The sequence below is a fragment of the Salmo trutta genome, chromosome 15, assembly GCF_901001165.1.
Source record: "Salmo trutta chromosome 15, fSalTru1.1, whole genome shotgun sequence".
Lineage (NCBI taxonomy): Eukaryota > Metazoa > Chordata > Actinopteri > Salmoniformes > Salmonidae > Salmo > Salmo trutta.
Genome location: NC_042971.1, coordinates 49,276,323 through 49,291,678, shown reverse-complemented (window position 1 = coordinate 49,291,678; position 15,356 = coordinate 49,276,323). Strand labels below are relative to the sequence as shown.

The window sequence follows — 15,356 nt, the reverse complement described above, 5'->3', positions numbered from 1 at the left end:
GTCCAATGGACAATGAGCACCGATATGTTTTATCTATAATTTTTCTTCATTATTTCTCTTCATATGACAAGGATTAAAAAGGATTTGCCAGTAGATTGTTGACTTGATTCATGATGACTGCTAGCTAAGATTTTGAAAGTATGATGTTGACATGATCAGTCCAATCAAAGCTACTGTACATACAGTTGAAGTCAGAAGTTTACATACACTTAGGTTGGAGTCATTAAAACTCATTTTTCAACCACTCCACAAATTTCTTGTTAACAAACTATAGTTTTCGCAAGTTGGTTAGAACATCTACTTTGTGCATGACACAAGTAATTTTTCCAACAATTATTTACAGACAGATTATTTCACTGTAATTCACTGTATCACAATTCCAGTGGGTCAGAAGTTTACATACACTAAGTTGACTGTGCCTTTACACAGCTTGGAAAATTCCAGAAAATATTGTCATGGCTTTAGAAGCTTCTGATAGGCTAATTGACATCATTGGAAGTGTACCTGTGGATATATTTCAAGGCCTACCTTCAAACTCAGTGGTTCTTTGCTTGACATCATGGGAAAATCAAAAGAAATCAGCCAAGACCTCAGAAAATAAATTGTGGACCTCCACAAGTCTGGTTCATCCTTGGGAGCAATTTCCAAATGCCTGAAGGTACCATGTTCATCTGTACAAACAATAGTACGCAAGTAGAAACACCATGGGACCACACAGCCGTCATACCACTCAGGAAGGAGACGCATTCTGTCTCCTAGAGATGAATGTACTTTGGTGCGAAAAGTGCAAATCAATCCCAGAACCACAGCAAAGGACCTTGTGAAGATGTTGGAGGAAACAGGTACAAAAGTATCTATATCCACAGTAAAATGAGTCCTATATCGACATAACCTGAAAGGCCCGTCAGCAAGGAAGAAGCCACTGCTCCAAAACCGCCATAAAAAGGCCAGACTACGGTTTGCAACTGCACATGGGGACAAAGATTGTACTTTTTGGAGAAATGTCCTCTGGTCTGATGAAACAAAAATTGAACTGTTTGGCCATAATGACCATCGTTATGTTTGGAGGAAAAAGGGGGAGGCTTGCAAGCCGAAGGTCACCATCCCAACCGTGAAACACGGGGGTGGCAGCATGTTGTGGGGGTGCTTTGCTCCAGGAGGGACTGGTGCACTTCCCAAAATAGATGGCATCATGAGGTAGGAAAATGATGTGCATATATTGAAGCAACATCTCAAGACATCAGCCAGGAAGTTAAAGCTTGGTTGCAAATGGGTCTTCCAAATGGACAATGACCCCAAGCATACTTCCAAAGTCGTGGCTTAAGGACAACAAAGTCAAGGTACTGGAGTGGCCATCACAAAGCCCTGACCTCAATCCTATAGAACATTTGTGGGCAGAATTGAAAAAGAGTGTGCGAGCAAGGAGGCCTACAAACCTGACTCAGTTACACCAGCTCTGTCAGGAGGAATGGGCCAAAATTCACCCAATTTATTGTGGGAAGCGTGTGGAAGGCTACCCGAAACGTTTGACCCAAGTTAAACAATTTAAAGGCAACGCTACCAAATACTAATTGAGTGTATGTAAACTTCTGACCCACTGGGAATGTGAAGAAAATATATAAAAGCTGAAATAAATCTCACTCTTCTATTATTATGACATTTCACATTCTTAAAATAAAGTGGTGATCGTAACTGTCCTAAGACAGGGAATTTTTACTCGGATTAAATGTCAGGAATTGTTGAAAAACTGAGTTTAAATGTATTTCGCTAAGGTGTATGTAAACTTCTGACTTAAACTTTATAACGTGATTTGATGTAATTATTTCTGTGGCCAATGACCTTGAGCCTTCTTGGATGGGCACTTCTAATATAACTCTATGGCAACACCCAAATGGCTAGAATTTTCGAGGTCTACCCTTAGACTTGGCGGTGATGTAGTGTCCCCATGAGTGACAGAACACTGACCCAATCACGGAGCAAAGCTCCATTTTTTCTGCTGGCTTGCCCCACCACCACAGAAAGCACTGAGCTAGGCTGAAACACCTGCATTTTGGAGCTGCCTTACTCAAGAAAACAAAAAAGAGACCATGTTTGTATGCGTCTTTATTAACGCAATGATATATATATTTTTTACATTGTTTGCGAACTGATATGTGACACGTATTAATGCCAAAATAACATGCAAAACAGGCAAGCCCCCCAAAAAAGAAAATATATTTAATCATTTTTTTGGTAAAAATGTTGGGCTCAAAACAGAATGACGGGTCGCCACTGGTCTCTTTATGTTACACCTGATAGCCCCAGTTCACTGAGTTCAACCTCATTTTCACCCATTGTCTGAGGATGAGATATCTGAGAACCCTGCTATTCCAATACCAGCCAACAATTGCCTGTTATGGCATAGACACTTCTCAACAATTCTGTGGTCCCTCAGTTCTCACAGTGTTCCTGTCTCTGCCTTAGGGCATTGGGTTTTCCTTGACCAGAGCAAGGACTCTCCCTTCTGTCTCTCTGGCTCCAACACCATCCAACACATCAGCATAGCTTCAGGAGCTATCCAGAATGCAGGCTAATATGGCTACAGGCAATTGCTATTTCAAGTGTTTTCATGCCACTGCTATGAAGAAATGTTAGAAATGTTGCACAATGGGATAATACTGTTCTTCTAAACAACATCTCCCCTGTCTCTCCAAACCAGGCATGGCAGCACTGGACAGTAAGGCTTCAGGAAAGATGGGTATGCGAGCTGTGGTGTATTACATGACCACCACCATTATCGCTGTCATCATAGGCATCATCGTGGTGCTCATGATCCACCCTGGGAAAGGATCTAAGGATGAGTTCATGAAACAGTCGAAGATAGAGGACATCAGCCCTGCCGACGCCTTCCTGGATCTCATCAGGTAGCTAGCTGCATACTAGAGTAGGAGGAGGGTCAGGGGTTTAGTGGAGGAAATATGAACTGTTTTTGTGCCATTGTACCCCTGTGTTCATTCATTGTGATGATCATGCTCTTTCATTTCAGAAACATGTTTCCACCAAACATGGTCCAGGCCTGCACACAGCAGGTAAAGCATTTAATGACTTTGTTACTACAAACGGATGTTACAAATTTAACTATGGTTCTACGAATACCTTGAAGACCGCCAGTACGGTTTAAATTGTGGATGATATCTCTCGCACTCCCCACAGGTCGAGTAATAACAACAACAAAGTCACGTCGGTGATGTGACAGCGTGGTAGGACGTGCCCCCGCAGTTCATATAAAACCATACATCAGACCACGCACTGTCTCAGAAAATCTTCTTGCCCAAAGATTCAGAGTGACAGGAAAGTACTGACGGTCTTACAGGTATTCGTAGAACCATAGTTACAATCGTAACTTCTATTAACTATTAACCTCTGATTAATGCGACAATGTCACTGGGAGAATGGCAGGTCCCATGGTGTGGCAGGATGAGACGTTGACCTTGTAAAATCTTAAGAACGTGCAGGGCGACGACCAGGTAACAGCTGCACATATCTCATTCATAGGGACGCCTTTCAGCGGAGCACAGGATGTGGGAACACTTCTGGTAGAGTGACATATCACACACTCTGGAACAAGGAGCCCTATACCATTATAGGCCTGAGCGATGACATCCACAACTCAGTGTGAAAGCCTCTGCTTGGACAATGCAAGGCCTTTTGACGCAGGAACGAACAGCTGGTCTGACTTCCTGTAGTGCTCCGAGGCTTGCATATAGAGTTTTGTGGGCTTTCCCTCTCTTGGTAGCCCTGGGTGGGTCCTGGCGAACAACGCTATGAAACCACACACTATTGCAGAGACTTTGATATTACTAGCCACAATTGATATGGTGAAAAAACAATGTGTGTGGAGGCAGAGGCACAGAGACTCAAATTATCTGTGAAAACCAGGCCCTCAACTCTGGCTAGCTGCGCTTCCCTCACCTTCACAGGCATGATGGTGCAGTTAATGCAGGGGTCAGAGAGGGCATCTTGCAGGTGGCCAATGCCTAGGCAGGCGGGGAACAGGTCATGACCATCTTCCACTTGTAGTTCAACTCCAAATGAGGAGCAGCCATGCATGCCCAGCAATGGTGATGTGGTAGTCTCTCAGCTAAGAATGTGAAGAAAAAAATCGAAATATATATTCTCATGCAAATATACTAATGAATCAAATTAACTAATATAATAGTAACTGAAGACTGTATAACAGAGCAGCTACCACAATAAACAGTAAAGGTAGAGGGCAACAATAATCTGGCAGGAGTTGTACAGCAACCTCAAAATAATTTATTGTGAGCCAAGCTACGACCGCAAGGCTGGAGCAGGAGAGATACCATGTTTAAATGTAGGCTTAATTTATGAAAAACACTCACGAACGGCTGTCGTTTGGTAAGCCAAGCTGACGACACACAGTGGCAGCTAGGTGGAGTTGGTTAGCTAGCTGACGACACACAGTGGCAGCTAGGTTGTGTTGGTTAGCTAGCTGAGGACACACAGTGGCAGCTACAGTAGGTTGAGTTGGTTAGCTAGCTGAGGACACACAGTGGCAGCTACAGTAGGTTGAGTTGGTTAGCTAGCTAGCTTGTAGAGTCCTAGTAATACCAGGGGAGAGGGATGCCTGGGGGAGGCAGTTCGAATCTCACTTCGTATAGCTGGCTAGGCTAACAATCTTCCTAGACGGCGTGCACGCTCTGAGACGTGGTTATCTAGGGAAAGGGACCCGTTTTGAGATTTAAACAGTCGAAGGATGACTAGTGCCCCGTGGTCTCGATAACAAGCATGGCAGTGGAGGATATCTTGACAAGGTTAGCACCGGAGTACGGTGGCCAACACACACATTAGCTGGTAAGCTATTAAAGTTAGCACAAGACAAGGAAGCCCGATATCCACCGATATAAAAGGGATAGGTAGGAGAGAGCTGCCACACAGCCTTGGAGGGCGAATTTCGCACTTCGACCCACAGGTCACAGGCTGTTGATGACAGACTGTCAGTACACACAACTCACACAGAGTTTATCCTACCCTACTGAAGCGGTTCCCAAACTAAGGGTCGCCTGATATGAAAATGGGTTTGCGGGAGATTGTCCAAAATCATTTTTTTATTTGTATAATATATATATATATATATATATATATATATATATATATATATATATATATTACACTGTAGTGTGTGTGTGTGTGTGTGTGTGTGTGTGTGTGTGTGTGTGTGTGTGTGTATATATATACACACACACACACTACCGTTCAAAAGTTTGGGGTCACTTAGAAATGTCCTTGTTTTTGAAAGAAAAGCACATTTTTTGTCCATTAAAATAACATTCAATTGATCAGAAATACAGTGTAGACATTGTTAATGTTGTAAATGACTATTGTAGCTGGAAACGGCAGATTTGTTATGGAATATCTACATAGGCGTACAGAGGCCCATTATCAGCAACCATCACTCCTGTGTTCCAATGGCACGTTGTGTTAGCTAATCCAAGCTTATCATTTTAAAAGGCTAATTGATCATTAGAAAACCCTTTTGCAATTATGTTAGCACAGCTGAAAACTGTTGATTAAAGAAGCGATAAAACTGGCCTTCTTTAGAGTTGAGTATGTGGAGCATCAGCATTTGTGGGTTTGATTACAGGCTCAAAATGGCCAGAAACAAAGAACTCGTCAGTCTATTCTTGTTCTGAGAAATGAAAGCTATTCTATGCGAGAAATTGCCAAGAAACTGAAGATCTCGTACAACGCTGTGTACTACTCCCTTCACAGAACTGCGCAAACTGGGTCTAACCAAATTAGAAAGAGGAGTGGGAGGCCCCGGTGCACAACTGAGCAAGAGGACAAGTACATTAGAGTGTCTAATTTGAGAAACAGATGCCTCACAAGACCTCAACTGGCAGCTTCATTAAATAGTACCCGCAAAACACCAGTCTCAACATCAACAGTGAAGAGGCGACTCAGGGATGCTTGTCTTCTAGGCAGAGTTCCTATGTCCAGTGTCTGTGTTTTGCCCATCTTAATCTTTTCTTTTTGTTGGCCAGTCTGAGATTGGCTTTTTCTTTGCAACTCTGCCTAGAAGGCCAGCATCCTGGAGTCGCCTCTTCACTGTTGACGTTGAGACTGGTGTTTTGCAGGTATATTATAATATTGTCTTTGTATCTCAAAATCATTGTAATGATTAACCTTAAAAATCTAAATGAAAATTATTCTAATCTAGAAGATCAAATTCAACCAGAGAACGCCCTTAGATCATGGGAAAAGGCCGCACTTGACCATTGCATTTGAATCATTCCCACAGTGAATGACTAGGCCCGCTACGCTATGAAACCACACACTATTGCAGAGACTTTGATATTACTAGCCACAATTCATATGGTGAAAAAACAATGTGTGGGGAGGCAGAGGCACCGAGACTCAAATCAATTCCTTTGTGAGTTAACACTGTTAAACGAACAATTTTTGCTATTGTTAGCAATCAAGAGGAAACTGACTGAATGACTCAAAACTCCCCAGCTTATGCTCTCCAAATGGACATTAACTGTGAGGGCCAAGATGTCCATGCATTAACTTTTGTTCACTATACATTTCAGGGGATGCTATTCACAAAGACATATTGTTCTGTCTCACAATTCCCAAGCATGAAGGAAAGGGGGATACCTTGTCAGTTGTCCAACTGAATGTATTCAACTGAAATGTGTCTACCGCATTTAACCCTACCTGAATCAGAGAGGTGCAGGGTGCTGCTTTATGTGGATGCCTTGACATCCACATCTTCAGTGCCCAGGGACAGTGGGTTAACTGCCTTGCTCAGGACAACAGATTTTTACCTTGTCAGCTTGGGATTTAATCCAGCAACCTTCTGGTTACTAGCCCAACAATCTAACCACTAGGCTACCTGAAACAGTACAGGGGATGTTCATTGTGCTGCGTGGCTATATTGACGAAAAACAGATTCCATGGGATCGAATGGTGGGCTTTTGCACAGATGGGGCTCCATCTATGGCGGGCAGGCTTGTGTCTCCCTCTGTCATATGCACGCATTGCACGATACACCGAGAGCAATTGGCGACAAAAGAGCTGAGCACAGAACTCTGAGATATACTGCAGCAGGTAACTTAGATTGTAAACTATATCAAACCACATCCACTGCGTGCACGCCTGTTCGCAAAACTATGTGGAGGCATGACAATGTTCTATTTCATACTGAGGCTGGGTGGTAATCGAGTGTTAGAACAATTTTTCTCATTGAGAGAGGTACTGTTGTCATTCATAATGTATGTAAAAAAAACTGACTTAGTTGACTTTCTGTGTAATGAAAAGAAAATGTTTCTCCCTGACTATGTAACAGACATATTTGGGAAACTGAACGAACTGAACACAAGCATGCAGGGGAAATACAAAAACATTCTACGGGTGGCCTCCCGAGTGGCACAGCGGTCTAAGGCAGTGCTAAAGGTGTCACTACAGACCCGGGTTCGATCCTAGGCTGTGTTGCAGCTGGCTGTGACCAATTGGCCCAGCGTCGTCCAGGTTAGAGGAGGGTTTGGCTGGCCGAGATGTCCTTGTCCCATTGCGTTTTAGTGACTCCTTATGGTGGGCTGGGCGTATTCATGCTGACTTTGCTCGCCAGTTGTACGGTATTTCCTCCGACACATTGGTGTGGCTGGCTTCCAGGGTAAGCAAGCAGTGTGTCAAGAAGCAGTGCGGGTTGTGTTTTGGAGGATGCATGGCTCTCGACCTTTGCCTCTCCCTAGTCTGTATGGGAGTTGCAGTGATGGAACAAGACTAACTACCAATTGGAAAGTGATAAAAACCTTTTTTTTTAAAAAACATTCTACAGATGAGTGACCGAATCAGTGGATTCAGAGGAAAGTATTCTTATTGGAGAGAGTCTTCCAAAAGCCATGCCCCCTTCCCTCACCTGTGCATGTTACTGACAGAAAACAGCATCTGTAAGTGTCCAACATGAGTGATGACTGTTCACCTCCAATGCTTGGAAGAGCACTTTGGGACCTACTTCCCAATCTGTTTGACTGTGATCCTGGCTCAGTTGACATGCCGGTAAGTGAAATCGAACAGTTAATCGAGCGGTCATGTGACCGAATGCATTCACGGGTCACTACGGAGGAGTTTTTGTTCCTGACTCAAAGGGAATACCCTGCCGTCTCCCTCTAAGCATTTATGCCACATTCAAAACAACTGGGAACTTGTAAGTGGGAACTCGGAAATCTCCGACTTCAGTGCATTCAAGACAACTGGGAACTCTGAAAAAAAACAAGCGCAGACTGGGAAAAATCGTTTCTCGAGCTCAGACTTTCCGACCTGAAGATCACTGAAGCCATGATTTGAGCTCGTATTTTTCCAGAGTTCCCAGTTGTTTTGAAAGCACTATAAACCTCATGGTACCCTTCACCAGCTCATATCTGTGTGAAGCTGGATTCAGTGCTCTCGTCTGCATTAAAACCAAATATAGATCCAGGTTGGATGTCACAGCAGAGATGAGGTGCGTACTGTCGACCACACCCCCTGACTTTGAGAATCTCTGACGTGACATGCATCAAGCACACCCATTTTATTAGTGGTGGTGAGATAAGAGACATTATGTCAGACTAATTTGGAATTGACTGTCACAGCCCCACATTAAAAGTATGTGATGGTGAGTTGAGAAGCCAATCAGAAATACTGTAAGAATGTTTTTCAATTCTGCCATAGCCCCAAATAAAAAAGTAAACATTTGCTGTTAATTACATCATTTTTTTCACATGGTTGTGCTCGCAAGAATTTTCAGATATCAAAATGGGGTCGTGGTCCAAAAGAAGTTTGGGAACCCCTACCTTACTGGGACCTGGGAAAATGCAATTCGAAAAATGGGAGCAGTGAAGCAGTCAACTTGTGCAATATGGCTAAAATAACTTTGCGAGAAGAAATGAGAGACAGTGCGTGGTCTGACGTATGGTTTGTTATGAACCGCGGGCACGTCTTCTCAAGCTGTCACATCAACAGCGTGATTGTTTTTATTATTACCTGACCTGTGTGGAGCGCGAGAGATATAATCCATACTTTCAACTGTACTGACAGTCTGAAAGGTATAAAGTAAAACAGCTTTCCTCATTCAATAAGCAGATTTTCCCTAAGTAAAAATTTGCCACAGGAAATGGTTCTATTGAAATAATGATGGTAATGAAAAAGGATACGTTTTGCAAAATACTTTTTGTGAATGGATACATTATTGACATTTTCAGAGGAAGCTTGCTGGTTTTGGAATTTCTGAGCAGAGAAATCATTACATAAGAGACATAGAAACCCAAAACTGAGGGGGACATTTATTTACACTGGAAGAAAAATTCTGACCACTAGGAACAAATCTCAAAATCTGACTTTTTTAATTTATTTTATTTTTAATTTAACCTTTATTTAACTAGGCAAGTCAGTTAAGAACAAATTCTTATTTACAATGACGGCCTATCCCGGCCAAACCCTAACCCGGGCGACGCTGGGCCAATTGTGCGCCACCCTTTGGGACTCCCAATCACTGCCGGTTGTGATACAGCCTGGACTTCTGCTGCCATGTGTAAATAAAAAATGATCATCAGCGGCTGTGGCGTACCGCAGTTTCGCATGGCCCCGGGCAAGGTCTGAGCTAATTTCCTGTCATTCTAAACATTTTTTCCGTGGCTTTTGGTGGGGGGGAAGAGACCATGTCCATGGGGAGCTCAACACTTTGTGGTCTGGACCCTCTCCCCATACAGGGTCATCATAGATCCAGCTGGACCTTACAGAATACTGCTCCAGCCATACAGAGGCCCATTGTTTAATTCACAAGGCTGCAATGAGTGGGGCAGGTGCCTTTAGAGTTTTTGCTCTCTAGTCTATCGAAAGGGCTGTCTGACAACCTAGGTACCTTATCTATGTTCAGTAGATGCACATCAAAATCCCACTTGAAGACTGGAGCACAGGCCAAAATGAAGAGGCTGAGTTAATATTCAGTAACATGACTTAAAAAATACTATTTCAGTAACACTTTCACTAAAGGAAATGACATGCGATCATCACTTTAACAAGACAATGATAACCCATCACTCATTTAACCGGCTCTTTCCCTCCAGTTCAAAACCAAATACGGGAAGCGAATTGTCCATGTAACGGTGACAGTGAACGACTCGGTCTTCAACCTGACCAACCTGACTGAGCAGATTACCCGGGAGGAGGTGATCCCTATCCCGGGCACGGTGAACGGGGTCAATGCCCTGGGGCTGGTGGTCTTCTCCATGTGCTTTGGCCTCATCATCGGCAACATGAAGGAGCAGGGCCAGCCCCTCAGGGATTTCTTCGACAGCCTCAATGAGGCTATCATGAGACTGGTGGCAATTATCATGTGGTGAGTAGTTGGTGTGTGTATAGGTGTTTATAAGGATGGTGTGTGTGTGTGTGTTATGATGATGGTCCAATAATCATTCATTAGGTGAGTGTGTGTGTGTGTGTGTTTATGCGAACCCCCTGCATTGCATGTGGTTCATGATTAGATCAGGCACAGAGAAATCTCCACATCTATGCTTTGGAATGTTAAGTCTACCTATAGAGTGCCTGCAGAGTTGGGAGTTACTATGTGTATCTCTCCGTCTCAATTCAATGAAATGGCTTTATTTAGCCTCTTGCCTGAGGTTTTGTTATGAATTATCTGGTAAGTATAAACAGGCATGATCTGATATAGGCCTTTAGGGTTACTGAGATAATTGCAGGACCACAATCTCATAATTGGCCAACATAGAACCGTCTCAGGGCATGTAGCTTCCTGATGCTAAATTATTCCACAGATGAATTACATGGCTTTGTAACCAAGACCAGTGACATTTTCACTCAATTAAATCCAAAATATTCCCAGTCAGATATTTGACAGATTTAAACCAAGTTTTGTTTATGAATAAAGGTAATTTCATAGCCTGTGCTTTGCACTCTCAGAATGCACTGATGATTTCTCAAATGTCTGTCCGTGAGAGACTAAACATTTTACTTTTTCAGGCCTACAGTATTACACAGAAAAATAAGGCCCTTTTAACTATGTGACCATATCCTTCCCCAGCATAACCTCTTCTCCGTCCTCTGCTCTACAGGTATGCACCAATCGGTATCATGTTCCTCATATCGGGGAAGATCGTGGAGATGGACGACATCACTGAGATGGGTGGTCAGCTGGCCATGTACACCATCACGGTGATCATAGGCCTGTCCATCCACGCTTTCATCATCCTCCCCGGCCTGTACTTCGCCATCACACGGCTGAACCCCTTCATCTTCATCATGGGGCTTGTGGAGGCCCTCATCACAGCCCTGGGAACCTCTTCCAGGTTGGTCCCCTTACATTAATCTCCTCCCTGGCCTGCTCGGACTACCCCACACTGTAGCCTCGCCTGACTTGGCCCTGACTCATGTCAAATCAAAGCCTATTATAGTAGGGCCAGGAGTGTTTTTGATCAGATTGTGCCTATAAGACATCACCATCCTCGTTAGTAGAGTTATTAACGCTTACCCCTGGAGAATATGATGAATAGATCTAATACAAAAAAACTAAAACAACAACCACTCAAACACCACCTGTTTCTCTCTCCGTCTCTATCTCAGCTCAGCAACCCTTCCCATCACCTTCAAGTGTCTGGAGGTGAACAACAAGGTGGATAAGCGCATCACGCGGTTTGTGTTGCCGGTTGGCGCCACCATTAACATGGATGGAACAGCACTTTACGAGGCTCTGGCAGCTATCTTCATAGCTCAGGTTAACAACATGGACATGAACTTAGGTCAGATCATTACAATCAGGTAAGAATTTGTATCTAATGTTAATAAGCTAAAGTTTATGTTTACAGAATCAAAAGATGTTGATATGTTTACAACTACATTACATGATTTATCAAGATAAGAGTTTAAAATATATCATTTTGTGTTATAAAACAGCATCACAGCCACTGCAGCAAGTATTGGAGCTGCTGGGATACCACAGGCTGGACTGGTCACCATGGTGATTGTGTTGACCTCTGTCGGACTTCCCACGGATGACATCACCCTCATCATTGCAGTTGATTGGTTCCTGTGAGTAATTTTTCCCATTTTCAGATTGAGACATGAGAATAGATACATTATATTTGAATAATGATAAAGCTATAATGGTGCAAATATACGCACACTACTTATTGTCTATAGTATACAAATTGTATAATGACTGGAACTGAAACGCAAACCATTTATCTTTCATTTTAAAGGTCGAACATCCTTTTTTATCAACTACAACCCTAGTGACACACTTGTACTATCCCTCGGATCTTGCTCCACTTTTTGGAATTGCATATTTTTTTAGTTTTAACATAGAAACATAATTAGGTTGCCCAAATTAATGATTTCAATTAGAATTCCCTTCCCAGAAATTACACAGCTAATTGGGTAGTGAGAAAAAATCCCACTCTCCATAAACTAGGAGGGATGGAATGTGCAGACAGAGTCAAAGCTTCATTTAATGAAAACATGGATGTTTCTCACAGTGATTAGAATATGAGATAGCCTATAGGGAGTGTTCTGACTACTCTTTAACAGTAGATTGGAATTGTCTCTGCTGATAATGCTGTGGACTATTTCCCCTCTGCATTCTTTTGACTATGAGTAATCTAAAGACGTTAGTTTACCTTTAATCAAAAGCAGGAAATAGGTAAATGTTTTGACCTGTTCAATATAACATGACCAAACGTCCCAGCGGACATAGGCTAGGGTTTTCTTTAAAAACTGTATGTCCCGACACCCCTCTCGACCACTGTCTTCCCTTCCACTGTATATGATTCCTTCACCCTGGTTAAGCTTTTTCTTCTTATGTTATTCCTGGATTGTAGTGACCGACTGCGTACCACAACCAACGTCTTGGGTGACTCCATTGGGGCTGGCATTGTGGAATTCCTATCTCGACAGGAGCTGCAGGCCAAGGATGTGGAGATGGGGAACATTGTGCTGGAGGAGAGGAAGAAACCATACCAGCTAATCTCTCAGGAAAACGACCACGAAAATGCCAAACGTCCGAAAACTGAAAGCAAGATGTAGATCAACGCTCAATAGTGCACACAAGCACACGCACACACGGAATGTTTTGGTTCATTTTTGTTTTCAATCTGTCATATTTGTCCAGTTATTGTCACTCTACCATATTTCCTTTCCTTTGTTATTTTGTCATTCATAAAGTAACTTTTCTATTTACTATCCAACTTTTTTTTAATGTTTCTTTCCCTGAAGTGGCCCAATCAAATTGCTTACATCCGCCGCCTCTCTACGAGATAGATAGGCCACCTGTTTTATGGTTTGTCTGGGTATTTTTATGTTGAATTAAGTCATGTCCTAGAATATGTATATAGTACAATGGTATAAGTAATGAGGAAAGTGTTGGGTGTTGATGTCCAAAAGGAATTTTGTAAAATTATGAAAGGACAACCTATGTTTGAATGACTGGGCAAGCTTCATCCTTCAAAAAAAGCAACAGAGAACACATTTGTATATAACTACCTTAATTTTGGTGGACCCCTGGAAGAGAAGCTTCTGCCTTGGCAGCAGCTAATGGGGATCCATAATAAATACAAATACAATTACATTTTATTTGCTACAACTAATGAAATGAGGCCCTATGAGCTGTTTCTGGTGAAAAACAACCAACTTCCTATCATGGGTTAATTAAGCAGTAATTTAAATAACAATCCTCAAGTGGTGTGTATTTTTTATTTTATTAACTTTTTTCATGCTGTCAATATTCCTGTTGCATATGACAACACCAATTGTATTTTTACTTTATTTTGATTGATCAAATTCTTGAAGGTGGTGCTGTGATGCTGACAATATGGCTAAAACGAGATGTATCCAACAATCGTCATCACTATATATTTATCCAACAATTGTTATCACTATATATTCCCTATTTGTAGCCAGCCCTAAGACAAATGAGTCTTTGAAATATCCTTCACTATTTAGTACATCATTATTTTAACATAGCAGGTGTTTAATATTTTTAAGGCTTTGTAGAGTGATTGTATGTTGATAAATGTGTAAATTAACTATATAATATGGATAGTTGTTTACGTGAATATGTCTTCTTTAATCTCAATGCAGAAAGATATTTGTTTTCAGGGCTGAAATGCCACTCCAATGCCTTGGTTAGTGAAATCAAGGAACATAGTTCGTGATAATTACAGTATGTGTGAACTAACTCAAATGGATTTAGAAAATATGTTATTTTCTTTCTTTTTTTCTTTAAGTTTTGAGATATGATGGTTCACTTTCTGTAAAGGCAACATTTGTGGTGAAAAGGAAATAAATGGACTGGTAGATTTGTCTTTGGTGAATAACATTTTGAATAAAATGTAAAAAGGAAGCAATGTTTGATTTTCGTGATTTGTATTCCATGACACACATACAGTAATAAACTGTTACATAACATGTGTTATAGCAATTATAATAAAGTAGGTATTACCCTACACAGCACACAATGAAAAGTAATACATGTGCAATAGGACAAAATGTGATAAAGGTAACCCAATTTAACAAATATCTCAATGTGCCTTAAAGCCACACTGTGTTCTCATATGACAACACAGCCATAACAATGAAGTAATATGCCTAGGTCTTTATTTTATTATCTAGTTATGATAAGGTATTAAAGACAGTTGTACTATTAATCTCATTATAGTATGAGCTACGAGTCACATTCTTCTAAATCAAGGGGTATATTTAATTAGTTGAAATTCTTGGAAACGTATTGACTGTGGCTTTAAAAGGCAAATGGAATATCTTATGTATAGTAATGTAATGATTTCATACACGGAATAATCTACAATCGTGTAGTTATGTGCGAAGATCTTTGATGGATGTTAGAAAAAAAGTTGAATATTACGTTTGGAAGAGAAAGAAGCTACAGTAGTCCCCTCTATTCGCACTATCAAGCTGTTCTGGGAACAGCAGGTTGCAATTGAATCGTTTGTGGACATTTGCTGCTATCTTGTGGTAAGACATGAGCAGCACTATATGTGAGCTGATAAAGATACAGTATCTACCGGCATGTGGGCTTTATCAACAGTATTTTATTAAAATGTTGACCCAACTCTGGTTGATACTCTAGCTGACAAGCACCTGCAGAAGCTAAAATCAGGTAAAACCATCCATACTTACATGAAACCTCCATATTTACCATGCGCGGTTGCCGTTTTATTTTTCACTCTTCTTTCACTGACCGACCCTACTCTTGAAACTGAGGTAGGCTGGGAGAGTGATGTCATGTGACTTGACGATCCTAGCGCGCGAAATAGAATTATTATATTTCTGTTTTTTAGCATCCT

At 41.7% G+C, this 15,356-nt stretch overlaps 1 protein-coding gene across 3 annotated transcripts in view; it reads left to right on the top strand.

Annotated features, from left to right (window-relative positions):
- The window catches only part of LOC115149231 (excitatory amino acid transporter 1), a 30,285-nt gene extending 15,890 nt beyond the window's left edge, over positions 1–14,395 (top strand). For all 3 annotated transcript variants that reach the window (XM_029691902.1, XM_029691901.1, XM_029691903.1), the window contains 7 exons: positions 2,699–2,903; positions 3,026–3,068; positions 10,110–10,381; positions 11,115–11,348; positions 11,623–11,817; positions 11,953–12,087; positions 12,876–14,395. In XM_029691902.1, coding sequence (XP_029547762.1) covers positions 2,699–2,903; positions 3,026–3,068; positions 10,110–10,381; positions 11,115–11,348; positions 11,623–11,817; positions 11,953–12,087; positions 12,876–13,080 — 1,289 coding nt within the window. In that variant the 3' untranslated portion in view covers positions 13,081–14,395. The remainder of the gene's footprint in view (positions 1–2,698; positions 2,904–3,025; positions 3,069–10,109; positions 10,382–11,114; positions 11,349–11,622; positions 11,818–11,952; positions 12,088–12,875) is intronic.
- The last annotated feature ends 961 nt before the right edge of the window (positions 14,396–15,356 follow it).